This window comes from Malus domestica, chromosome 10 (genome assembly GCF_042453785.1).
Source record: "Malus domestica chromosome 10, GDT2T_hap1".
Classification (NCBI taxonomy): domain Eukaryota; kingdom Viridiplantae; phylum Streptophyta; class Magnoliopsida; order Rosales; family Rosaceae; genus Malus; species Malus domestica.
Window position 1 is genome coordinate 57,418 of NC_091670.1, and position 25,146 is coordinate 82,563.

At 39.2% G+C, this 25,146-nt stretch overlaps 2 protein-coding genes and 1 long non-coding RNA gene across 4 annotated transcripts; 2 read left to right on the top strand and 1 right to left on the bottom strand.

Moving 5' to 3' along the window:
- Positions 1 to 949: 949 nt before the first annotated feature.
- LOC114822983 (glycine-rich protein 5) lies at positions 950 to 2,859 on the top strand. The gene is made up of 3 exons (XM_029098233.2): positions 950 to 1,293; positions 1,737 to 1,935; positions 2,405 to 2,859. Exons 1-3 carry the CDS (start codon positions 1,134 to 1,136, stop codon positions 2,496 to 2,498), a joined length of 453 nt encoding a protein of 150 aa, XP_028954066.1. The 5' UTR covers positions 950 to 1,133; the 3' UTR covers positions 2,499 to 2,859.
- A 3,152-nt stretch (positions 2,860 to 6,011) lies between these two features.
- LOC139188444 (uncharacterized) lies at positions 6,012 to 8,368 on the bottom strand. 2 transcript variants are annotated; one of them, XR_011571868.1, is made up of 5 exons: positions 8,143 to 8,368; positions 7,040 to 7,108; positions 6,594 to 6,684; positions 6,399 to 6,453; positions 6,012 to 6,065 (listed from the first exon to the last, which is right to left on the bottom strand). It is a non-coding gene; the product is annotated as an uncharacterized lncRNA (long non-coding RNA). The 2 variants fall into 2 exon arrangements; XR_011571867.1 differs by lacking the exon at positions 6,012 to 6,065 and having other exon boundaries at positions 6,077 to 6,453.
- A 1,372-nt stretch (positions 8,369 to 9,740) lies between these two features.
- Positions 9,741 to 12,147, top strand: LOC114823211 (chlorophyll a-b binding protein CP26, chloroplastic-like). The gene is made up of 6 exons (XM_029098647.2): positions 9,741 to 10,523; positions 10,695 to 10,779; positions 10,873 to 10,923; positions 11,017 to 11,137; positions 11,272 to 11,406; positions 11,754 to 12,147. Exons 1-6 carry the CDS (start codon positions 10,304 to 10,306, stop codon positions 12,012 to 12,014), a joined length of 873 nt encoding a protein of 290 aa, XP_028954480.1. The 5' UTR covers positions 9,741 to 10,303; the 3' UTR covers positions 12,015 to 12,147.
- The last annotated feature ends 12,999 nt before the right edge of the window (positions 12,148 to 25,146 follow it).

A 25,146-nucleotide genomic window follows, 5' to 3' on the forward strand; every position in this document is an offset into this window, starting at 1 on the left:
ATGGATAGATAGAAGAAAATTCTCATAACAAGTGCCCAAATGGATTTCGGATTTACACCTTTAAATGGATTTACAGCCGCATGAAACGTTGATGAATTACTTGAAAATTATAAGCCTGAAACAAAGAATGGAAACATAAAGTAGTACTATAGGTCTACAAGACAATGCGTAGCCTAAATTCCTCACCTTAGCAATACCGGTTGATTATTCAACAGAAGCATAAAGCATCACTACCACAAGACTCACCTCTTTAACTTAAACCTCACCTTAACTGTTGATATCTTATAAATTGTAGCCTAAATTCATCTATTATTCATCATTCACAATTCACACACACAATAATTCAAATGATGCATCAAGATTCATAATGAAAATTAAGCTTACAATTCAAATAGAAGTTACAAACCAAAACAAATAGAAGTTAACAATCCAAATAGAAGTTAAAATTTCATACCAAAGGAAAATTGAAACTAAACTTCAAAAGGTAAAATTCATTGATCAATTCTTCAAGTTTAAGATGTCGAAGCTTTTGGAGGAGACATTGAACTTGTAGAAGATTGAGTTTGTGTCAAGCCTACATTACAAACAAAGAAAACATATTAGTAGCAAGAAGAATTAAAGTTGAAAACCATTTAACAAACAAAGAAAATATATTATAATTTATAAATATGTGTTATATTATAATTATATATTATATAATTTATATAATTTATATATTATATTATATTTTCGGTACGGTATGGTAATACCGTGGTAATGGTATCTATTACCAATACTGTACCACGAACTTTCGGTACGGTACAATACTGTACCATTACCGTTGGCACAAAAAATTTGACACAAAATCGGTATGTTACGGTTGACAATTTGGTTGGCATGACAATTTGGCAAAAAAATTCATCCCTAAGTGTGGGAGAACAATCATATCAAAATAAAAGAAAGATTGTTTATATTGCAGTGGGACACACCCAGCTTGTGTTTATCATTTTTCTAATTTTGTTTTCTTTTGTATTTGCGAAATGAAATGGGCCGTGGGCCTTCCTTAGTCAGAGGCCCAAACCCTTTCTTCCTATGAGGTGATCAGTCAGACTCGGAAGAAATCAGAATCAGAGGGGGAAGAGAGAGAATTAGGGATGATGGGCAGCTGGGGGAGCAGAGAAGATGATGGAGGAGAAGGGAAGGGTTGGTTGTGGAAGCTTCCAGTCCTCAAATCGCAGCAACTAGGGAAGGTGGGCCCCGCCTTTGGCCTCGGCGTTGGCTGCGGCGTGGGCTTCGGCATCGGCCTACTCGGCGGTACCCCTACTCTCTTTCTGGCTGAATTGAGTTCAGTTTTGTGTATAGGGTTAGGATTCAGGAGTAGACTGACTGACTGCCAATTTCACCACCTAACTATCTAACTCTCTATCTTGTTGCTAGCTAGGCGTAGGACATGGGAACCTAGGTATTGAATCTAATTGTGCAGCACAATTTAATTGTTTGGCCACTTCAAATGCCATATACTTAGCTAAGCTAAGCCCATTTAGTATTAGGATCTAGTGGTATTCCTCATTCACTTTTTAAAGTGAGAGGTTTTAAATTCGAATATATCGGGACTCAGACATTGGTCGACTCCGATGCTTAATTATGCTGCAGTGGTCATTCCGTGCTTGCGTTGGTGTTGCTGCGTTATGTTTATGCAAAATCATGTTTATGCTTAATGGCGTATAGGTTATTGATTTTGGAAATTCCTTGTCCAGGCGCAGGATTTGGTCCTGGGATTCCTGGCTTGCAAGTTGGCTTTGGCCTTGGTGCTGGATGCGGGGTCGGCTTAGGATTCGGCTACGGTGTTGGAAAGGGCAATGCCTACGATGACCATCGCAGGTACTCTAATATTGGCAACCTTTTTCCTGGTGGAAATGTCGGCATTTCGTCTGCTTCTCGAAATCTTCCTACTCAGTAAGTTCGTTTATTCATTATTCCTCTAGGTATGCTTACTGTGTTTCGCTTTATCAATTCAATTTCACTCATTTTCTTGGAGTCCTTATTTTTCGGAAAGGTAAAAAAGAAACCATATAAAATGAAACATAAAAAATGACATACAAAGCTAAATAGCGCTATTAAATTAATTAGGCAATGCAGCAACTGAAACTGGGAACGCTGCTGTTTCTTTGATGCATATCGCAACTTTTACAACAAACTCATGGAACCTTGAAAAGGAATCTGATGTATTAGTTTAGTTGACGGATACTACTAGGACCTCATTTATTCAACCATGAATCAAGTTACCAAGCAAAACATTCAAATAGTTTAAACTAAAATAAAAGTATTTTGTACGGTACTTTTCTGCCGTTAAATATTTTCGGGTGATAATTTTGTAATTGTCATGCATATTGATTCAGTATCCATTATTCCTCCATGTTATCAGGGATGATATTGGTGCACTTGTTGAGGAGCTTGTTGATAATACGAAGAAACTTGTCAGAGCTACTGCAAGAGAGATGGACAAATGGAGAAGATGAGTTTTCTTTTCTGAGTTCTCATTGTAGATTTAAAATGATTATGGTTTATAATATACATGCTAAGTTATAACATATGCATGTTTGGGAAATGGGGAGTACTAAGACTTGTAGTGTGCATCTCCATCGTCAAGGTATACCTATGCTTATGATTCTGTTGAACGCCATTGGAAGAAAGCACTTGTGAATTGCATTACTTGTGTCTATGGGATCCATGGAGCTTTATAGTTTGTACTTCTCTAGAAGTCTTGTTTCATGAGTTGCCTTGTGTCTTTTATGTACGATATAGAATTTTTGAACTTATGGTAAAGAAAGTTTTAAATCTTTATTAATGGGCCTACAAAGATTGGCAATTGTCGCTACAGTACTAATTTGTATTCAGGTTTTATGCTTCTGATTACATTCTTTTTGGGTTGTTGCTACAGTACTAATTTGTATTCAGGTTTTATGCTTCTGATTACATTCTTTTTGGGGTTGGTTATGTCTGGTTGAGTGTGTTAGGTGCGTTTTAGTACGTTCTGGGGACTTATGGGTTTAATATTAAGGATTTACGGTTTTTAGTAGGGATATATTTGTGTAAATACAGTGTAAAAATAAAATGACCATAAGTGTAACTAAAGTGGAGTGACAATCAATTGAATCAATAGACAATCTCCTTGTAAGACATGTATTTTCTTGCTGGATTGAGAATTTAGAGCACACAATTAAGAAAGGATCAACTTGATTGCTTGTTCGTATTCATATTTTGACAGTGTGCCCATTTTATATTGCTAGATAGTTTTGGCAATAGAACATATTTGGCAAGAAAAAGTGGATCGTTTGGAGTTCCACTCTGAATTATAGTTCAGTAACTAGATAATAAGCCCGCGCGTTGCGGCGGGAACCAATTGTCATGAATGAACAGAGGGATACATGAGTGAATGACGTCGATAAGATAAGCAGCTTGGCTTTTTATATACATTCAACTTAGTATGGGTTATTCAGGTACACCAAGAATCGCCACTATTTGAAATGAATTAGGTGGATTAGAAACACAATAATCTCACGCAACTAAGATCATCTAATACTTTCAACACCATTTGCAGCTCAACTACAATACCTATTATTGATTAAGAATTAATTCCTAACCCATTACTCAAAAAACCTAAATTTCATAAGAAAATGAAGAAAAAAAAATGAGCAAAATTTTTGGTAAAACTTAATAATTGTTTCTAAATATACCTTCTCAGAATTTCAGCACTGCTTTGATGATCTATAAAGAAGGCAGCTTTGGAGAGTTTGGAATCGAAGTAAGGCATCAATTTTGGTCGCAGCGAACTCGTCCCGGAACTTCAGAAACCCAAATAAAAAATATGATGATTAAGTAGAGCAGCAAATGATTACACATATGTATAATAATATATATATAGAGATAAACACACAAACACAAATTAATGTTTCAATTTGTATCTTATCAAAAGCTTAAACCTCCAACTAATCATTCTCTCCCAGAGGTCATCAGAAATGTGATTCTTCTGAGAATCGACGTTTAAGGAGAGGATTTGTTCGTCCCCGGGAAACCACAAATACAATCAAATAAGCTGCCAAAAGAACATTAATAAATGAAAAATACAAAACAAAGAAATAATGAGAAACCAAAATATGCATCTCAAAATCTAATCACTTTTTAGCCTGCTGGCCATTTTAAGTTCTTGAATTTAGACAGTTAAACCATGACTCAGCACATGAATGAAGTGAGAGCGTGAAAGATAAGTGGGGCAAGCTAAAAGTCATCATCGAGTCATGCATTAACTTTCAAACTGTTCCAAAATAGCTAACATCTTTAACAAATGAATAACTTAAATGCTTAAGTTAGCCATAGGAAGCCTGCAGAACAAAGTTAAACATGAAGAATGAATTAAATGACATACAGATTTAAACAGCATACCAAAAAAGGCGTGCAACGCTGAATTCTGCTTGACTTGCCTATTTAGTGAGTTATTGGACCTATTTAGAGAGTTACTGGACTGAAATGAAGCCAACTCTGCAACAGAGAAACAAATGGAAAAGTCAAAATCCAGAAATCCAACTTTAACTCAATCAAATATAATAACCAATGAAAGTTGCAAGCTCCAAATACTCAGCAACGTAGACAAAGAAATTTGTCTTTCAAAGACTTAATTGGTCCTCTATTTTATTAATTCTCGTTTGGGAAAGGAAATTTGAGACAACACCTTATCAAAGAGATCCATATATGCATTTAAATCATGGTACAATGGGCGGCATTCGCTGCTGCAGTGATCTAATGCTTTGGCAATGTTCAGAGCAACTGTTAGTCGTATAGCCCACTCAATGGTCTGATTCTCCCCTGTCAAGGAAGTGTGAGGTGAATTTATACCTGAAGCGCTTTGAAAAGATATAGGCAATAAATTTCAGAGGTCACTTGTTAGGAATATGAGAATGGGAAAAGCAAAATAGCAGTCACAATTTGAAATGAAAAATAGCACACGTGTAGATAATAAATCAGCTTTGTGAAAGTGGTTTGAGATCAGAATATTATGTTCAAGCAAATCAAATGCATTCTTCAAAGCGATGAATGACAAAAAAAATCATTATCTTAGGTAAAAGAAGAGAAAATTATATATTTGCAGGACTGGCCTCATCCAAAAGTCTAGCCAAAACAACATCTTAAAAGTAGTAGTCGAAAGTAAGATTGAAACTGAAGAAGTAGGAAAAACAAAATGGTTAAACAGAAAACATGCAACTTTGAAATATCCAACTTTATATGTCAGGTTTATCTTTGACAACACCATAGCATCTTTAATCAGTATGGCCTGTGCAAAATGAAATCGTCAATCCTGATTCACAGAGAAGAAAAGATCAACTCCCATATAAATTAAGATGCTATCCAACATCCCTAGTCCTTGTTAGCCCCCAATCCCAATCGAAAATCCCAACAGCACAAACATTATTAGTCCTAACAATGTATAAATCTATATGCACACATATATTCACACAAAAATATATTTACGCACATATATTTATATACACGGACAACATTGAGTTCAATCCAAATCTATAGTCCAAACAATGTACTAAACACGTAATAAACATAAATCCAATGTACCTCCAACAGAGACTTGAACCATCTTCCGAGAGTCACCATAGCTTTCCTTTGCCCTTTTTCTCTTTCTAATCTCGTAGATTTTATCTGGAAACATAAATAAACTACAAAATCACAACTCACTTATACTGGATCAATGTTTTGCTCTGAAATCTCTATTTTAGACTTAGTATCGAGAAACGAAAAGTCTTATATAGGAAAAAAAAATTCAATTTTAAAAAAGAAATGTACTTTTTAGTTCAATTTCCACAGCCATAGTAATTTATGTGGACTAAAATTAAGATTAACCAATACATCCAATCAACTGCAACTAGGCAACTTATAGTAATTTAATCTGTGTTTGTGGGGGGGGGGGGGGGGGGAGAGAGAGTAATCTATTGTATAGCCAACCTTCTTTGAATTCACTTCTAGGCCCTCTTGTGGCTTATTACCAAAACTCTCCACTGCATTTGCAATAATGCCCTCTGCTTCTCCTCGTGCGATAATTATCATTTCATAAGTAACATAAGATGAACCAACATTTGAAAAGTATAAGTAGATGGACCAACACAGATAGAAAACACCTAAATTAACAGCAAGATGGAAACTTAACGAAAAAAAAAACTGGATAAAAAATAGCTAAATTTACAGAGATATGCGAAAATAGGGTGCAAACATAATGTGCCTCTTTTTTAATGTGGGTCAGTGAGGGTAAGAGAGTGTGCCCTCGGTGTTCTCACTCTCAGTGCAACCTTGCTTGACAGAGTAATGACCTTACTACCAGAATGGAAAGAAGCTGGTAAAACAGCATTGGTACTTACATTGGATATATGCAACCTACTCTGGGAGCCATGTATCCAAAGTGGTAGATCTCACCTACAAAAGCATCCAAATCATCATAATAATGCAGGGAAAAATAGAACCGAAACTCATTAGCATAACGCATAAAATATGGAATTGAGTACCATACAAATAAAAAAACGAATTTGAAGTTTTTGCATAACCGAAAATTATACCTTTGATATATGTACCCCAAGACTACTGTGGATCCCTGAACATTGCATGCATATGAAGATACCAAGATTCACGCTAGCCAATCGTGGAGCTCTGCACCAAAAAATGGAAACACTACAACAAATTAGAAAAAAAATGTTTGACATATCTGTTTGAGGTTACCCAGACAACATGCAGTATGAAAATATATAGGATGTTTAAATTGAAAATATATGTATTATTGCTGCAATGACATATCTGCAAATCAAAGTAATATTACAATATATATATATATATATATATATTTCACCCATCTACATAAAAATAAAACTCTGTAAAAAGTTTTAATTTATAAAAAAAAAAATGAAAGCTAAAATTATATTTAAGACCTAATATCAATTGGCAACTGTTAATTGACTACTCTCTTTGATGACATGCTTCAACTGAAACAAAGGTTCTGGGTAATTACATATTTTATATGCATGCCTCTGTTTCTCCAAAGATCAATGACGAAATGCTTTCATCATCCTTTGTAGATCTGTAACAGAAACAAACAATGAGAAACATGTCATTCAATTCTTGATTGTTACCAAGACACTTAATGAGGATGGAATTAGAAGTATGTCATTGCATTTCTCGATTGTCATTCCAATATGGATGTTAATTGGACTCTATTAATATTGAAACTATCAGATGAGAAATTAAACAGAAGAAAAATCTAAAGTTTCTTAACTGAACATGCTCATGAAGGGGTAATAGGTTGCTAATACAAAGAAAAAAAGACAAATTTTTCTACACATCACCATAAAACGATCACAAAGTACTTTTTTTCTTGGCAACTTCGTGGAACAGAAAGAAGCAAGATACATAAGGGGCAAAACAATCTTCTTACTCGTACATCAAAGCAAAAGAACAACCATTACATTAGTATGCCATTATCATCTGGGGAACAAATCCAATTGGCAGCTTTTACATACCTACAATTATAAGCAAAGTTTGGAATTCACAAATAATACTGGGCAAATACTAAGGCTGCCATTTGAAAAAGCTAAACAACAACAAACTTTGACAAATTAACTACAACTAAATTCATATGACATTCGATATATGAAGACATTCTGAGAAATCAAAGGCTCTGAAATCAATACCATATTTCATGTGCCTTTTACTAATAGTGAACCCAGCAGTAGAACCAGGATAATTTTTTTGATTTAGAACCTTGCTATCTTTGTCCTTGTAAATATGATATTTTGGCATCAGCAATATATCACAAAAAAAAAAAAAAACACAAATATATCTGAACTCAAAGAAAATATAGAATGAACATAAAAAAGGCAAATTATGAACGTTTAGGAGCTAATTTCATTAGCAATTAAAGCAACCAAGCTCTCTCAACATCACGATTCAGAACCCCCCAGGAACCCAAAAATTTAATGAAAATTTTTCTAATCATTCAATTGGATTAGACAAAATCATAAATTTTTTTCTAAAGCCCAATTATATTAAATCACAAATTTGAAGCAGATTTTGACATGCAATAAGTCAATAAGATAGGAATCGCTTCAGACTAACCTCGATGGTAGGGCCTCCGGAATCGGCCGATCCGAACCAAGCTCCTAGGTTATAGGGAGATGCCGTTGATGTGAAATTCAACACGCAAACCTTTGACGCAGCTGTGGCGCCTGGTGGTGGCGGGGGTTCCACACTGGGAGAGACTCCAGAAGAGGAATCTAGTTTTCTGGTTTAGAGAAAAGGGAATGAAGGAAAATAGTGGAGAAGAGGGAAAACGCTGTTGAAATCTTGCAGGAACAACCCTAAACCCTAAGGTAGAGCTTTCGAAACCAACCCCTTTCTCTCCCTCCAATCGTACACCCCCTGTGACTCTGTTTGCCTGCAAGCCGCATGCCTTCCTCTCACCAAATCTCTATCTCTCTCCCTCCCTGTCTCTATTCTCTCTTTGCTCACTCGCTCTCTCTCCCGACGGCATGCTCTCATCGAGTCCCACTGCAGCTCACAAAGAAAGGAAATGAAAGTCTCTAACCCAGCCAACCCGTTCGAAACCCTACAGACCCATCGCACCCCTGCCTTCCCACGATTATCAACACGCGGCGTGAAAATGAGCGGCAGAGAGACTCAGTGGTAGCCTCGTAAATAAAGTGAAATTCAGGTACAATGAACAGTCAAGAACAGTGCCAATTGCAATGCTTTCTTTAGACTAAAGTAATATGAAACTGTCTATTTTTTTAGTCTTAATTGAATGGCCATTCTTGCGAAAGATGATCCAAATTGTTAACCATTTGATTGTCATCACAATTTGAAAGGGTTTTGTACTGCGGCTAGGTTCAAGCTCAATTCAATGACACTCACATTTATAAAACATATACTTCCTAGATACAGCTTTTATCTGGTCCTGAATTCTTGTTAGGACCTTCATGGTTAACCTTTCTGGCAAACCGTTGAGCATCCTTGACAAACAATCCAACATCTTATCTTAGATTCAATTTTAACTGCTGAAAAATTAAAATAGAAACTGTTGTGTTTTTCCAAAAAAAAAAAAACTCATCTTCGTCATTTCCGTTTGGATGATGTTTGTGTCCTCCTCGTGGGGAACTTACTTGTCTCTCCACTTATGATTAACGAACATTTTTCGTCCGATTGTCATAATCAAAACTGTTCGTTCTCTTTATTATCATCAAAATATCCCATTTGCAAAAATTATTCAATTTAGAAATTGTTTAGTAATTCACACACGTTAAACCATTTAACGGTTTTGGTGACAAGTAGTATATTTATGACGAACCGTCTATTTGTTTTATACATATGAATGGCTAAAAGATCTTTAAATTGAATAATTTTTTGCATATATGATTTTTAGACGATGATAAAGAGAATTAACGGGTCTAATTAGAATATTCAAACAATAAAGTATGTTAATTCTAAATAGAGACAAGTACTCCATGGGACAAGCATTGTTTGCCCTCCCTTTTTCCATACCCTTCCATGCCCTTTTATTTGTGTGGTCACGGTTAAGCCACGTTAATATTTTATATTACTATTCATTTTTGTCTTATTACCTTTATAAAAAAAATAATATAAAAAGTTAATGTGGCTTAACTGTGACCACATAAAACAGGAGGGCATGAAAGGACATGGAAAAAAGAAGGGCAGACAATCCTTGTCCGTACCCCATAAGGGACACAAGCATTATCCTTCCGGTTTTAAGAAAACAAACGAAAAGAAAAGAAAAGGTCACGTCAGACAATTAATATATGTCAAAGAGGTGTTGGTAGGTAAAAACGATCGAGTAGGGAAAGTGAAAGCATTCACTAGTGCGTCTGCCTTGGGTTTGGCTGTTGTAAAATTTTGAACATGAAAAAGGATGCTTGGCTGAGACCTGAAAGAGAGAAAAAGAGAGTCCAATCATCAACATTTTCGGATTGAAGATGTTATCCATGGAATTTCAAGAGCATCCCACGTCAGCAGCATCATCTGCCAAATCAGCAAATCCATCCTATGAAATCATAGAAATGGATTGCACAGGTTCAATGCTAACCAATCAAAGACAACAACAAAAATCCAACGTGGCAGGTCGACATCCACCAGACCAAGCTTATAGTATATCCCTTCTCAGCCATTGCTTCTGAGTACGGAGATATAGAGAGGGTGTCCTGGCTGGGCAGGACGTAGCAAGTACTTGTAGCTGAGACTTGTTGTGAGTGCAGCTGATATTCAAATGGCTTCTCTGGCAGCATCAACAGCGGCCGCCTCCCTCAGCGTGTCTGAAGTGCTCGGAAACAGCCTGGGCAACTTCAGCAGAACAGCGAGGTCGGCCCCGTCAGCCACCACCCCAGCCACCTTCAAGACGGTCGCACTCTTCTCCAAGAAGAAGGCTGCGCCACCTCCCAAGGCCAAGGCTGTTGCTCCCGCTGATGAAGAGCTCGCCAAGTGGTATGGTAAGTGTATATCTAAATGAATATACTTGCTCATCTTTAACATATGTCACACATTTGATGAAGAATGTAAGATAACATATGGATTTAAACACATAAATGTAATGTACCTAGCTAATTAGAATTAGATTAATTCATTAGCTAATTATGTTCATGGTGGTATTCGTATTTCAGGTCCTGATAGAAGAATCTTCTTGCCATCGGGGCTCTTGGACAGATCAGAGATCCCAGAGTACTTGACTGGAGAAGTTCCTGGAGAGTAAGATAGTACTCTCTCTCTCTCTCTCTCTGGCTACTTAATTAATTACCAGATATCTAATCTAATCACGGATTGTCCATTCCTTTAATGCAGTTATGGATATGATCCTTTTGGGCTAGGCAAGAAGCCAGAAGACTTCAGCAAGTAATGCACATCCTCTCATCTGTTTCTCTCATGGGAAATTATTACTTAATTTCTCCTTAATTCAGTTTAATAAGTTGATGAATGTTAATGCAGATACCAAGCATATGAGTTGATCCACGCTCGGTGGGCTATGCTTGGTGCAGCCGGATTCATCATTCCAGAGGCCTTCAACAAATTTGGCGCTAACTGCGGCCCTGAGGCTGTCTGGTTCAAGGTCATTCATTCGCATTTCATTTTCTTTTAAATTTTACAATTCTTGCAACTTGCTAAGAGTAATTGGAGTAAAGTTCGAAAGATTCTTGACTCTTTTTGTACACATGATGACACTTGATGAGGACATGAATGCAGACAGGAGCTCTACTCCTTGACGGGAATACATTGAATTACTTTGGTAAGAACATACCAATTAATCTTATCTTTGCTGTTGTTGCTGAGGTTGTTCTTCTTGGTGGAGCTGAATACTACAGAATCACAAATGGTTTGGTACGTACCTAGAATTCATTTTATTTTCTTATATCATTGTTTGTTATTTTCTGAACTAACAATTCTGAATATTAATTTGAAAAAAGTAATACAACTTTAGAAAGTTAGTCCGACTATATTAGTGTAGAAGGTAATTACAGCCTAGAAATAGTTCCAAACGTGCAAGTATAACCATTGAGTTAAAACACTGGAACTTGGTTTTCCTCATGAAAATTCTGTAAACCTGAGGTCGAAGCCGAATGAGTTTAGCTAGATATAACTTACGTATTTTCTGGTATAGATGTCCTTTTAAGCAAAATAATAATTTAATTAAGGATGACAAATTGACAGTCTCATGACTGTTGTAGGAACTGGAGGACAAGCTTCACCCAGGTGGTCCTTTTGATCCACTGGGGCTCGCTAAGGATCCAGACCAGGCTGCATTGCTGAAGGTAAAGGAGATTAAGAACGGAAGACTTGCCATGTTTTCCATGCTTGGTTTCTTCCTGCAAGCGTATGTAACCGGAGAAGGCCCTGTTGAAAACCTATCAAAGCATCTCAGCGATCCCTTCGGCAACAACTTGCTGACTGTGATTGGTGGCTCTATCGAAAGAGCTCCAACCCTGTAATTTTAAGTTTCCTTTTTGTCCTCCTCCAATCAAAATTGAAATGCATTGTATATCACATTGAGTCCTTTGAAAGGCTTTTAAGTTTTTAACCTTAATCCTTGAATGGAATTGCATCTATCTTTTCACTGTGTTACGTACGCTGGTTGTTATAATAACTATTACGTCATTCATGTTGGGGCTACGTCCACACTGGTGTTGATCCAGGTTCGCCATGTAAATTAAGAGAGCTACAACATACATGGATGCTTTCTTTTTTTCTTTTTTAGAAAGCGACTATAAGGCTCCTCGAACCAGGAGCAGTTCACCAAAGTCATATGAAGAGTGATAACGAAGATGGAGGAAACATAGATATTGGAGAAGCAGAGAGAATTTGTTGAAAAACGACTTATCATTATATTTTTGGATAATGATTACAAGGCAATGACTTTGTCTTATAAATACACAACTATAACTAACTCAAGACTTGGACTAATGACTTTCAACCACATGGCGCACTAATCACTAAACACCTGTCATTACTTAAACCTTCACATCCTAACATTCCCCCTCAAGCTTATATTGTGATCGACCAAGCATAAGATTGGAGCAATGCACAGAAAACAAAGGTGAACATAAACCTTTGGTGAGAATGTCTGCATATTGTTCCACAAATGCAATAAATTGCAAAGAAATGCAACCTTGCTGAACATGTTCCCTTACAAAGTGGCAGTCAATCTCAATGTGTTTTGCTTTGGAGTGCAAAACTGGGTTAGTTGCTAAAGACATAGGAGAAATATTATCACAGTGCAACAAGGGGGTATAGAACTGTCAATATGCAAGTCTTTGAGTAGTTGCTGCAACCAAACAAGTTTTGCAGTAGTAGTTGCCATTGCTCTATATTCTGCCTCAGTAGAAGACCTGCTAACGGTATGTTGTTTCTTGGAACACCAAGAGATAGGATTATGACCCAAGAAAATAACAAAACTGGTAATGGATCGACGATCATTGGGATCCCTAACTCAATCAGCATCAGTATAAGTTTTGAGAGATAGAGAACTAGGTCTAAAACATATGCCCCAATCCATTGTACCTTTGAGATACCTAACAATTCTCTTAACAGCAACAAAGTGAGAGTCCAAAGGTGAATGCATGAATTGACAGACTTGGTTGATAGAATAGGCTATATCCGACCTGGTGAAAGTTAAGTATTGCAAAGCTCCCACAATGCTTCTATAAGTCTTGAGATCTGAATAAACTGAACTGCCAGTTTTCAAAAGTTTTTTATTTGGATGATAGGGAGTGAGACATGGTTTGCAATTGAGCATATCCATCTTAAGTAACAATTCTCTGATATATTGAGATTGATGAACAAATAGACCCTTTGATTGATACTCTATCTGTAAACCAAAGACAATTATTGGTTGCGCCAAGTGTCATTATCTGAAAAGACAATTATTGGTGATGGATTTCGATAAGATTTTTATCCAATGTCATCGTGCCATGTGTCGTTACGTTTTCAGAATCGTTGAGGATAGATTTCCGATAAAATTTGTAACCAATCACGTCGCGCCACATGTCACAATCTATTTACAATCTTTGAGGATAGATTTCGATCAGATTTTTAACGAATGACGGCATGCAACGTGGCATTATCTACAACCTAATCCTTTCTTCTCTAACATGTTCCCTTTCTTGCCTAAGTAGCTCTCTTTCTCTCTCATTAGCTTGAAATTCTCTCTCAACAGCTGCAGCTTTTGCCTTCTCTTTAGCCTTATCAGCCTCAAATTTAGCCATTTCCCGCACCAAAGTCAATTCATTTTGGCGAGAAAGTTCTTTCATATATTTTGCATAATCATTCTTGGAAGCACTCCCTTTTCTCTTTGAAGCATTCTTACCTTGAGGCCTAATTGGATAACGGGTTGACCCTGATGCTTGTTCAGGGGGGGGCATTTCAGGCACTTCTTCTACGTCATCTTCATGAACATGCGAGGCATGATCGGGCGTAGAGTGTAGAGGGGTGCTGTTCATGAAAAATTCTGGATCAACAGGCATAACTCTGAATTTAGGACAATATTTGACAATATTCCAACATTCCCACTGGTTGAATGATTTGTTTTTGCTTTTGGTTTTGGCATTATACCAAGCTTGTGCTTGAAGTGCCTACACAATGCGGGAGAAGAAATAATTATAATCAAAGTAGGTAATGTAAATTTGGCTATAGTACAAACAAATAAAAAATATATTGTTACCCGATCCACTAAATTTTCCCCACTTCGAAGATTACCACTAGCTTGTGCCAAGACGTCTCTCCACATACTAAACGATTGGCTGAGTATTCTCCAACGATTGGACATCGATTCTTTGGTTCTTTTCCCACCAATTTTCTCAAGATAATTGGTATGAATAAGACTCCACATTTCTCGCAACTGCATCTCATTACCCGTAATCGGATCATGAGTAACTTCAACCCAGCTAGTACACAACGTAACATCTTCAATAAGCGTCCAATTCGCACCTGCATCATTAGTCATTTTGTTGGAAAAAAAATTGGATTGAAACTTTGAGAGAAAGATACGAATGTGATTGAAAATAGTTGAGAAAATATGAAATTGTGGTGTAAGGTAGAAGATAATGAGAAGGTATTTATAGAAAAGTAAAATCAATTTTTTTTTTAGTTTTTTCAAACTTTTTTTTCGGATTTTTATTAATTTTTTTACATTTTTTAAATTTTTTATTCACCTAATTAATCTTTGCCGTTGGATTAAAACAAATTTGAATTCCAACACTCCAGATTGTGCCATGTGGCACAATGGTAAGATTTCTGAATTTTAAACTGTTTTTTTTTTAATTTATAAAGGTGAATAACGTGGACCGTTGATCTCAGATCTAATGGTTGAAATTAATTAAGGTTTTTAATTTTTTTTTTCAAATCCAACGGCTGAAATTAATTAAGGTTTTTAAATTTTTTTTACCGTTCGAAATCCAACGGTCCATAAACTGTTGCCGTTGAAATCCAATGGACGTGGGGAAGCCACATGGCCTCCCCAACAGTAACATTTCTGAAATGCGCCGCGAGCCCCAGGTCTGAAATCTTGTCGGATGATGCGCGCCCACGCGCTCTTGCAGTGCACGTGCCTGACGGAAAAAATATATAAAACTTGGCTAACGTCGACCTAACGTCAGCCTTGCGTCACATGGCATTCGGACTCTCGGGCCCGCTTGGGCTCCCTTGCCAGCACACGCTGGACCTCCTTGCTCTGGCTATCTGGCCCTGTTTGAGAGCCAGTCCATCGGGCTATTGCCCATCGTGGAACTACTCTTAAGTGAACTAAGTTCACTGATTTTTTCGTGTGCAGTGTGGCGTTGTTGATGGTCTTAGGGAGGAAATCATTATTAATGTTGAACAGGTGCTGAAGCTCATGGAAATGGAGAAGGTTTTCAATTGAAAACCAAAACTTGAGTTTTTGGGTATTTTTTTTGTTCCGCTATGCATTTTACTTGAATATTTGTTCTTACATGCACCTGCAAAAATGTTTCTTACAGTTAATAGGCACTTTGGAGAAACGTATGTATTTGTAAACACGGAAATTCCTGCAATGAATGAGACAAGAACACGTGTACAAAATAATATTTGTATTAATGATTTAGGGGTTACAATCTCTTCTACAAATTTAGCCTCTGATTCGATCTTCGTAATGTGTAGATTTGTGGATTGTGCTATTGATCCAAAGGCCTTCAAGGCTTGATCTTAGGATGAACAGGTGATGAACGATGAACGCTTTCTTCAAGGGGGCCGTCGGGGCTTGATCTTGAATTGTGGAAGTTCTTCAAGAGTCGTTGGGGCTTGATCTTGAAGAAGGAAGTTCTTCAAGGGGCGTTGGGGCTTGATCTTAAAGGAGGATTTGGTGGAAGTTTTTCAAGGGCCGTTGGGGCTTGATCTTGAATGACGATTTGACGAAGAACGAAGAGAGCTTTCTTGATCCTTCGGGATTTGCTTCGGAGCTTTGGAGTTTCAAAGCTTCAAGGTTTGGGTGTGATGTGAATTGGTTATGAATTGGTCCCCTAAAATGAATGCATTGGCTTCTTATTTATAGAATTCCAAAACTTTATTTTTTGGATTTAAATAATCAGATGAAATAAATCATTTCTACCAGGTGTTGACACGTGTCCTATTTGATGACTTTTCCGATGATTTTCGAATTTTCGTTGAGTCACATGCTATGTGTAAAATTTATGTGACAGATGAACGTTGGAATTTTAATTATTGATCAACATTTATTTCACCGAAATTTTGATGTCTACAAATGCCCCCACTTCAAGGCGCGTCGTATACATGTGCTTGTTACGTATAGAAGATGCGTTTTGAAGTCTCTTAATGTAGATGTCGATCCAAGGGCCGTCGAGGCTTGATCTTGAGTTGGGCTGGAAGTTTCTTCAAGGGCCGTCGAGGCTTGATCTTGAATTTGGCTGGAAGATTTTCTAGTTTCCTCCAACTGTTGATTTTCCATAGGCTTCATCTTGAACTAGGCTTGAGGGTTTTATGATTTCCTCCAAGGGGGAACTTACTCCTTTTATCTGGAGCTGAATTTGATTCAAGGGCGGTGGACACTTGATTTTGAATCGGACTTGTGATTTCTTCAAGGGCCGTTGGGGCTTGATCTTGAAGTTAAATAGGACCACAAGTGGTTCTCAGGATTCAGACACATGGAAAACATGCACGAGGTGGAGGTGATGGCATGTTTCTTTGTTCAATCTTTCCAATTCATACCCCAGCAGTTTGGTTAACGGTATGATCTTTAAGGGTGGTGGACACTTGATCTTGAATCAGACTCGTGATTTCTTCGAGGGCCATCGAGACTTGATCTTGAATTTAAATAGGACCATGAGTGGCTTAACCTGGCAAGTGAGATTCGGCTTTGTTAGGGATGAACCGGCACATGCAGTTGTTGTGTTTGTTGATTATCCCCAAGCTTGATGTTTCGTCGTCGCTCATCTTATTTGTTCTCTAGGCAGATGTGGTATCTTCTCTAAAAGTACATCAGCAGTTGAAGATGAGTACTTAAGAGCGATGCTAAGAAAGCAATCAGGGAAGGGGTTCCAGGCAGTCGATTCCTGATTGGAAGCTTGATTCCAATTGTTGACTGATTGCTTTCATTCTCATTGCCCTGCAGGTAAGAACAAGGACAAAGAAAAGGACAGAGAGAAAGCATGATATGAGATATTTTTGCTTTTGAAGAAGCAAGGGTGATTTAACGGCGTTGCACGACGAGGCTTTGCTCTTTGGCGACGGTACCAGCGAAAGGTTGTTGAAGTTTCTCGAGCTCTTCAATTAGAGCTATGACGTCGGACTTGGATTTGCCTTAGACTCCCTTGTCTGGATTATGCAGTTCTGCAGGGAAGGGCGTCGTGCTATAGTGATCTGTTCCAGCTCATCATGGATCCTTCTGCTTCAGTTTCTTGCGGTATTTGTCCCCGATGCAGGAGTGGAATGCAACCTTTGCATTTAAGTGGTCATTCAGAACATTACTTCTCAGCGACGATGAATACTCTAGAGAAATGTTAGGTAAGCAACCAGGCAAAGGTTTTGGGTAATCTGTTCCAGATCAGAAGTTTGATTTCGGGTTCTGACTGATTGCTTTCTTTCTCATTGTCTTGCAGGTAAGAGCAAGGGCAAAGGGGAAGACAGGGAAAAGCATGATATGAGATACCTTTGCTTTCATCCCTGATGATATGAGATACTTTTGTTTTTGAAGAAGTAGTGGATGAATCCGCACATGCATTTGCTGCGCTTGTCTCCACATGCTTCGATGTATCATTTTCACTTGCCTTATATGCTCTCCAGGCATCTGGTATCTTCTTCGGAAGTACATCAACAGTTGAAGATGAGTACTTGAGAGCAGTGCTAGGTAAGCAATCAGGGAAGGGATTCCAAGTAGTCGGTTCCTGACTGGAAGCTTGATTGCAAGTGCTGATTGATTACTTTCTTTCTCCTCGTCCTGCAGAGAAGAACAAGAACAAAGAAAAGGACAGGAAGAAAGCATGTTATGAGATACTCTTGCTTTCAACCCTGATGAGATGAGATACGTTCGTTCTGGTGTGACTTGGTTGAAGAGGTATTTTCAGGGAGGAAGAAAACTGAGTATGTTGAGAGGTTTGGTCGCAGATGTATCCTTGGCAAGGAAGAAGAGTCAAGCATTTTGGATGTGTGCCTTGCCATAGAGGATGAAGGTCGACCTATATAGGGATTTCTCAATAGTTGGTAGTGGTGCAGATATGGCATTATCACCCACGCTTGTCGGCAAAAGTGTGGTAGTTGGAATAGCGAACTTCATGCGTTTTCAACTCTGTCAGAGATCTTTGACAAAGTTGCACGTGTTATCCGACAAGCTGAGATTGCGTCTGAAAAGTGTTGACGGACCTTACGCAGGAAAATCCGGCTTTTGAAATTCAGAGAATGGTGTCTCTTCGATTTTTTTTAATTGGTGGCTGTGTTGCCTCTCTTTTTATAGAGGTATTGATCACATCCAACATGCACACTTTGAAGATTGCTCGCTCGTGAAAATTGTCTTCGGTGTATTTCTGAGATTTTACTCCATCCGACCCTTTTCTTTTACCATTTTTGAAAATGGCCTACCCGTCTAACATTTGCTTAGATTTGAGTCTCAGAAGCGATACAAGCGCGCCGCGTCAGGGTAATATATAGCGCCCATCCTTCTTATCTTCTAATGAGCCTCTTACAGTTGAAGACTCCGTGATGAGGGATGCAACAACGGTTAAGATTATAGCTAGGAACCTTCTCACTCCTAGAGATAATAGGCTACTTTCAAGGCAGTCCAATGAGTTGGTTGTTCAAGACTCCCTGGCTCTCAGTGTTCAGTGTGCGGGCTCTGTGTCTAATATGGGCCAACGTCTACTTGCTCGAGCTCGCCAAGTTGAATCATTGACGGTCGAGGTGGAAAATCTTAAACAAGAAATCAGACAGCTCAAGAGCGAGAATAGAGATTTGCACATGCTTGCAAATAATTATTCGATGAGCATGAAGATGAAGCTTGATCAGCTGCAGGACTTCGAAGGTCGGATTCAAAGTGACCATCAAAAGTTTGTGGCTACATTCAAAAGGCACTTTTTGCCTTCACCATCTGGAGTTCGACCAAGTATTGAGGCGCCACATGATCAATCTTCAGTGCCTCCTTCTTCTAGGGTTCCACTGGGTGTTGAGGCTTCACGTGAGCAACCTTTGTGAAGGCCCCGTCTTTTCTCTTTTCTTTTTTTTTAATTTAATTTTATAATAATAATAATAATAATAATTATTATTATTATTATTATTATTTACATATTTGTAACTTTTCAGTGATATCAATAGACAACCTTTATTTCATTCAGCGTATTGTGCCAAGTACAAATAAAGCATATATCTCACTAAGATGTGTTACTTCCCTTTTTTTTTTAGTGCCTGATGCACCATCCTTCCCCTACTTTCTACTTTTCAATTATTCTGTCGCAACCACCCCTTTTTTTTTTTTTTTCTTGACTTGCTAATAGTAGCACGCACCATAACCTTTATAATTTATTTATTTATATTTTTTTTTCTTTGTCATTGTGCTATCCACCAAGATTCCACCATTTACATATATATATATATATATATATATTATTTTTACTTTCTTTTAACGTGGTGCCGCACCACTTTGCTCCACCATCCCATTTTTTTATTATATTTTTTTTGTATAAATTTTGATGATGGGCTGGGGAATTTGCAGGGAAGGACGAAGACGAATGGAGAGCTGGGGTCAAGCTTGGTGGTGGTGCAAAGCATCAAGCTTCACGATCGGCTAGTCGTTTGATGGCGGTCACTGAAGTTCTTCGTCAACTTTGATCATGGCGGCCAGAGTGAAGAGCTTGAAGTAGTGCAACGTGTCGAGCTTCGCGACTAGCTAGTCGTTTGACGGCGATCACTGAAGTTCTTCGCCGACTTTGATCATGGTGGTGACATTGCCATGAGTCTTAGTGCTTGGAGCTTGTTGCAGTGCGTCACTTTTTACCGTGTGGTACTGTGCAAAAGATTGCAGTAAGGTTTCGTTGTGTAGTACCTTTTGGTCATAGTTTTCCCTCGGTGGTGACGTTGTCGTGTGATGCTGTGCAAAAGACTACAGCGGGGTTTTGTTGTGTAGTGCCTTTTAGTCACGATTTTCCCTCGATGGTGATGTTGCCGTGCAGTGCAAGAAACTGCTTGCGTGATCGCTGTGGGGTTGCGTAGTGCGATTGCGTATCATTTTGGTTTTCTTTGCTATTGTAGTGTGCGTCTTGTAACTGCCTTCTTTGCCGTGCTCTGCCGCTGTGCTTCTGCCCGCTGCTGCATTGCATCTTCCTTATCCTCCCAATTCCTTGACGTTCACCTCGCGTGTCTTCTTTCTCTCACTGATGCCGTGGCAATCGGCTTTAAATGCAAAGACAATCACAATACAATGGAGAGGATGATCCGAGTTGTTACTGTGCCATGCAGAGGAAAAGATGATGAGATGGCGCTGTGCCATGCAGAGGAGAAGACGAAGCTGTTGTAGTCCCGCAACTCCTTCGCTTCGTTCATACTCATTACCAGTTGGTTCACGCACACAACGCATGTGTTGCTGTCGCTACCGCATGGTGATCAAATTGAGATTTACCAGCATAAATGGATGGGCATATAGGGCTTCCATGAAGGGCATGAGGAGGTAGTGGAGCTAGAGACTCGATGAGCTGATGGTTTTAGAGGATGTCAGATGGTGACTCTCGCCCCGACTCAGGTTGTCGGAACACGACATCTTTCCTCTCTGCCCAGAGAGAGTCGTCAGCCTTCAATCATTGCCACCGTCATTTTCGAGCTCTTCGACTCCAGCTGGCCTCTCCACCTTCATCACCGTATCAGGGCGGAGAGCATAAAGCTTGATGCGAGGTAGCTGTGGGTTGTGTTTAGTGGTAAAGAATAGTTTTGGCATTTGAAAATTGGAGTAGAGCAGAGAAGAAGGTCAACAGTGACCTTGATGTTGGATCCAGCTAGGGCCCAAAGCACAGCCCGGTCAGAGTCGAAGACTTTGACCGGCTCTAGGCCTTGGGACTTCAGAAGCTGCACCACCTTGTACGTCAACAAACCACCAGCGCTCGTACTTGGTCTCACTGGAGCTGAAGCTAGCGGAAGGGTTAATGCCGAGAGGGAAGAGGTGTCGCAGAGGAAGGTCTTCCATTACTGAATCCGCAGGTTGAAGCCTAAGTTGAGTTGTGGTGCATTCAGGAGGTCTCGGGGCATGTTCCGACGGTTTAGGGATTTGGATGAGCTTTAGAGATTGATCAAGCTCCCAACACGCCATCATTGCTCCCATTGCGTGAACTCAGACATGTTGCTGCTGGCGTTGTAGAGAGAGACAGGCAGTGGTGACGTTTTATAGCGGAGATGAGGAATTTGGTTGTTCGCAAAAGTCTAAAGTGGAATCGAGCCACCATCGAAGGTCCGGAGCTCTTCTCCAATGGAAGATAATCGTCTCCAAAAGCTCTCTCTTCTTCAATCCTCTCGAGTTCGTTTTCTCTATCTAGCTTCTGATCGACAGTTAAGGGGATTATTTCAGTTTATCATCAAAGAATAGCCTTAGAGTCACCACAATTAGGTGTGATAATACGGCAACTAGATAGAACAGCAACAACTGCAGTTAATTTAACCATCTCTCCGGCCTGCACTCTGCCCAGATCTCCTGGTCGACGCCGCATAACGCATCCACAATCCGACAAGCCGAGCGTTGACTGGCGGAGGTCATTCATCGGAGCGGTAACAACCTCTTCGAGGTGAAGGATTTGTCCTGCTCGCACTCAAGTCCATATTCTTCACATTCCGGTTAGCCGAAGGGAAACATGATTGAAGCCTGGAACTCGCATTGACAAAGAACGTTTGGAATTCAACGACATCGTTTTTGTTGTCATTCTCTTCTGATATTGGGTTTACATTGTACGTGGGTTGAAGCTTCTGGGAAGCTCCAATTGAGCTTCCTTTTGGATGTGCTCTTGGCATTTGGGCCTGTGAAATGAAGGGAGGCCTGGGCTGTGACTACCTTTCTGTTGATGGAGACGAGGCTGAGGCGGCCCAATTCTTTTTTTATGTTATTTTGTTTTCTTTTTTTTTCATTTTTTTTTCTTTTTGCAGAAACTGTATTCTTTTTTTATTTTTTATTTTTTTAACAAAGTAATATTTTTGCATTTGTAATAAATTTAACTTTCATTAATAAAACCCTTATTATTAATTTTTATTGTGATGTGACTGAACTCGAAATTGAATGTTCGAGCTACTTACGTACCATTCCAAAGAAGAGATCAAGTCATAACGTAGTTCAAACACATTTTTTTTGTGTCGTATGCAGTTTATGCTCTTCTGTCTTATCCGTACTTAGCGGCACACTTACAAAGATAGGCTTTGACTCCTCTTTTATGCCTAAGTTGAGCTTCTTGAGATCATCAACCGTGGCTTGCCCCCCATCCTCAAGTTGTGGTGGTGCGGCAGTGATGTCTTCCGCAGGGATTTCATCTTCTTTGCCTTCTTGGATCGTGATGTGGAAGACGTCTTGGACTTTCTTTTCAATGACGTCCTTTCGGGCTTGTTGGCGTGAAGATTGGCCGGTGTGAATGACGGTGCGCCTTCTCACTTTCAGTGATCCAATTGTGTCAACCTCCAAGATTGCTTAGCGTTTCATCCTTGAATGAATAGAGCTTCGAACATCATCTTTTCTTGCCATACCGTCGAGCTTTTCTTCCTTTGGCGTCATTTCCCTCTTTCTAGAAGGCTTTTTATTGTCTTCAAGTCTTTCTAAATCTAACCATCACGGAGGAGAGCTAGCCGTGTTGTTCATTTCTTGGGTTTTAACAACCTTTCAAAAACAGAGCTTTGGGATGTTGGTATGTTAAGCCTCTTGAAAATGGAGGTTTGGTCTTGACCACCAATATGATCAAGTGCCGAAATTCTAGGCCTCGAACGATTCATCCTATCGAAGATTAACGTCCGATGAGCGGACTTAGGCTCCTTTTGATTTTGTTCAACGCTCACGCTGATGTGTTGAGTGCTAGCGTTTTTCGCTTTGCTTGAAATCTTCATAGGTGCATTTGGTGTGAAGCCGAGCCCAGCTTTGTTGTTGTCAACTCCGTAACTATGCTATTTCAACTTCTTTTGAGTCTTGGTGAGGTTATGTTCTTTGTCGTTGACGGTGTTTGAAACCTTCTTTCCAGGATTCGAAGAGGAAGCGAAGTCGTACCTAGCTTTTGACATGAGCTTATAGACGTTTGGATTAAAACCTTCTTCGGTCCTCTTGGTTGGAAGAAAGCTTGGTTCCACCCTCTTTGGCAGAGCTTTTATGAAGCCTTGTGGTTGTCTTGCAACCTTAGCATTGCCTAGTTGTGTCAGAGGCAAAACTACATTCGTCTTGAGCAACTTCACATTATCCTTGTGCCACTGTGTGTTGGCTTTGCTTGCTCCGGTTTCGAACGGGGATTGACCATTCTTTCTTCTTGACATCGGGATGTATCGGAATATGGGTGTGTTTGATCCTTTTGAAGGCGTTCTACTCCCTTTGGTTGTTGTAGGTTTAGCAGGCTTGTCATCATTTTTGCTTAAAGATGGCACGGCTTGCCTTTCTTGCTGGTTGGGCATGGATTGCCATTCTTGCTTTTTAGGTGCTGTTTTGCCTATGGATTTGATGTCTTCTGGAAGAGCTTCGGGCACCATGTCTTCATCCATGTAGAACTTAGCGTCTACAAAGTGTGATTCGGCTTCTATGAATGGCTTGGTATCACCTTGGATCACCTTTACTCTTTCCCGGTAGAATTTTAAGCATTGGTGGAGGGTGGATGGCACTACTCAATTCCCGTGGATCCAAGGCCTTCCTAGGAGCAAGCTGTATGAAGTTCTTGCATCAATCACGTGGAATATCGTGCTTAATTTGAGTTCATTGTGAACACGGAAATTCCTGAAACAAACAAGACAAGAACACATGTTCAAAATAATATTTTGTATTAATGATTTTGGGGTTACAATCTCTCTCAAATTTGATCTTCTGATTTGATCTCCGTAAGGTGTTGATTTGTGGATGTGCGATTGATTCAAGGGCCTTCGAGGCTTGATCTTGGATGAACGATTGAAAGTTTCTTAATGGTCGTTGGGGCTTGATCTTAAAGGTCGAGGGAACGGATCTTCAAGGGGCTTTTGGGCTTGATCTTGAAGAATAGTTGTGCGGATTTCTTCAAGGGCTTTTGGGCTTGATCTTGAAGGTTGATGGATGAACGGGTCTTCAAGGGCTTTTGGGCTTGATCTTAAAGAACGGTGATGAACGGATCTTCAAGGGGCTTTTGGGCTTGATCTTGGAGAACAGTTGGATGTGTGGATTTGTTGATGTTGTTGATCCAAAGGGCCGTTGGGGCTTTGATCTTAGGATGAACGGATGATGAACGATGAACACTTTCTTCAAGGGCCGTCGGGGCTTGATCTTGAAGGAGGATTTGACGAAGAACGAAGAGGGCTTTCTTGATCCTTCGGGATTTCTTGGGAATTTAGGAGGTTGGATGCTTGAAAGCTTTAGAACTTCAAAGCTTCAAGGATTTAGGGAATTCTCTTCCAATTTGGGAGTAGAGAAATGTATATGTGAATTCCTCCTTTCTAAAATGAATGAAATGGCTTATATTTATAGAATTTCCCAAGGCCTAATTTTGAATATAATATTCAGATGAAATAAATCGTTTCTGCCAGGTGTTAACACGTGTTCTGTTTGATGACTTTTCCGATTTATTTTGATTTTTCGTTTAGTCACACGCTACATGTAAAATTTATGTGACACGTGAGCGTTGAAATTGTAATTATTGGTCACATTTATTTCACCGAAATTTTGATGTCTACAAATGTCCCCACTTCAAGGCGTGTCGTATACATGTGTTTGTCACGTGTAGGAGATGCGTTTTGAAGTCCTTTAATGTAGATGTCGATCCAAGGGCCATCGAGGCTTGATCTTGAATTGGGCTGGAGATTTCTTCAAAGGCCGTTGAGGCTTGATCTTGAATTGGGCTGGAAGTTTCTTCAAGGGCTTGATCTTGAATTGGGCTGAAAGTTTCTTCAAGGGCTGTTGAGGCATGTTCTTGAACTGGGTTGGAG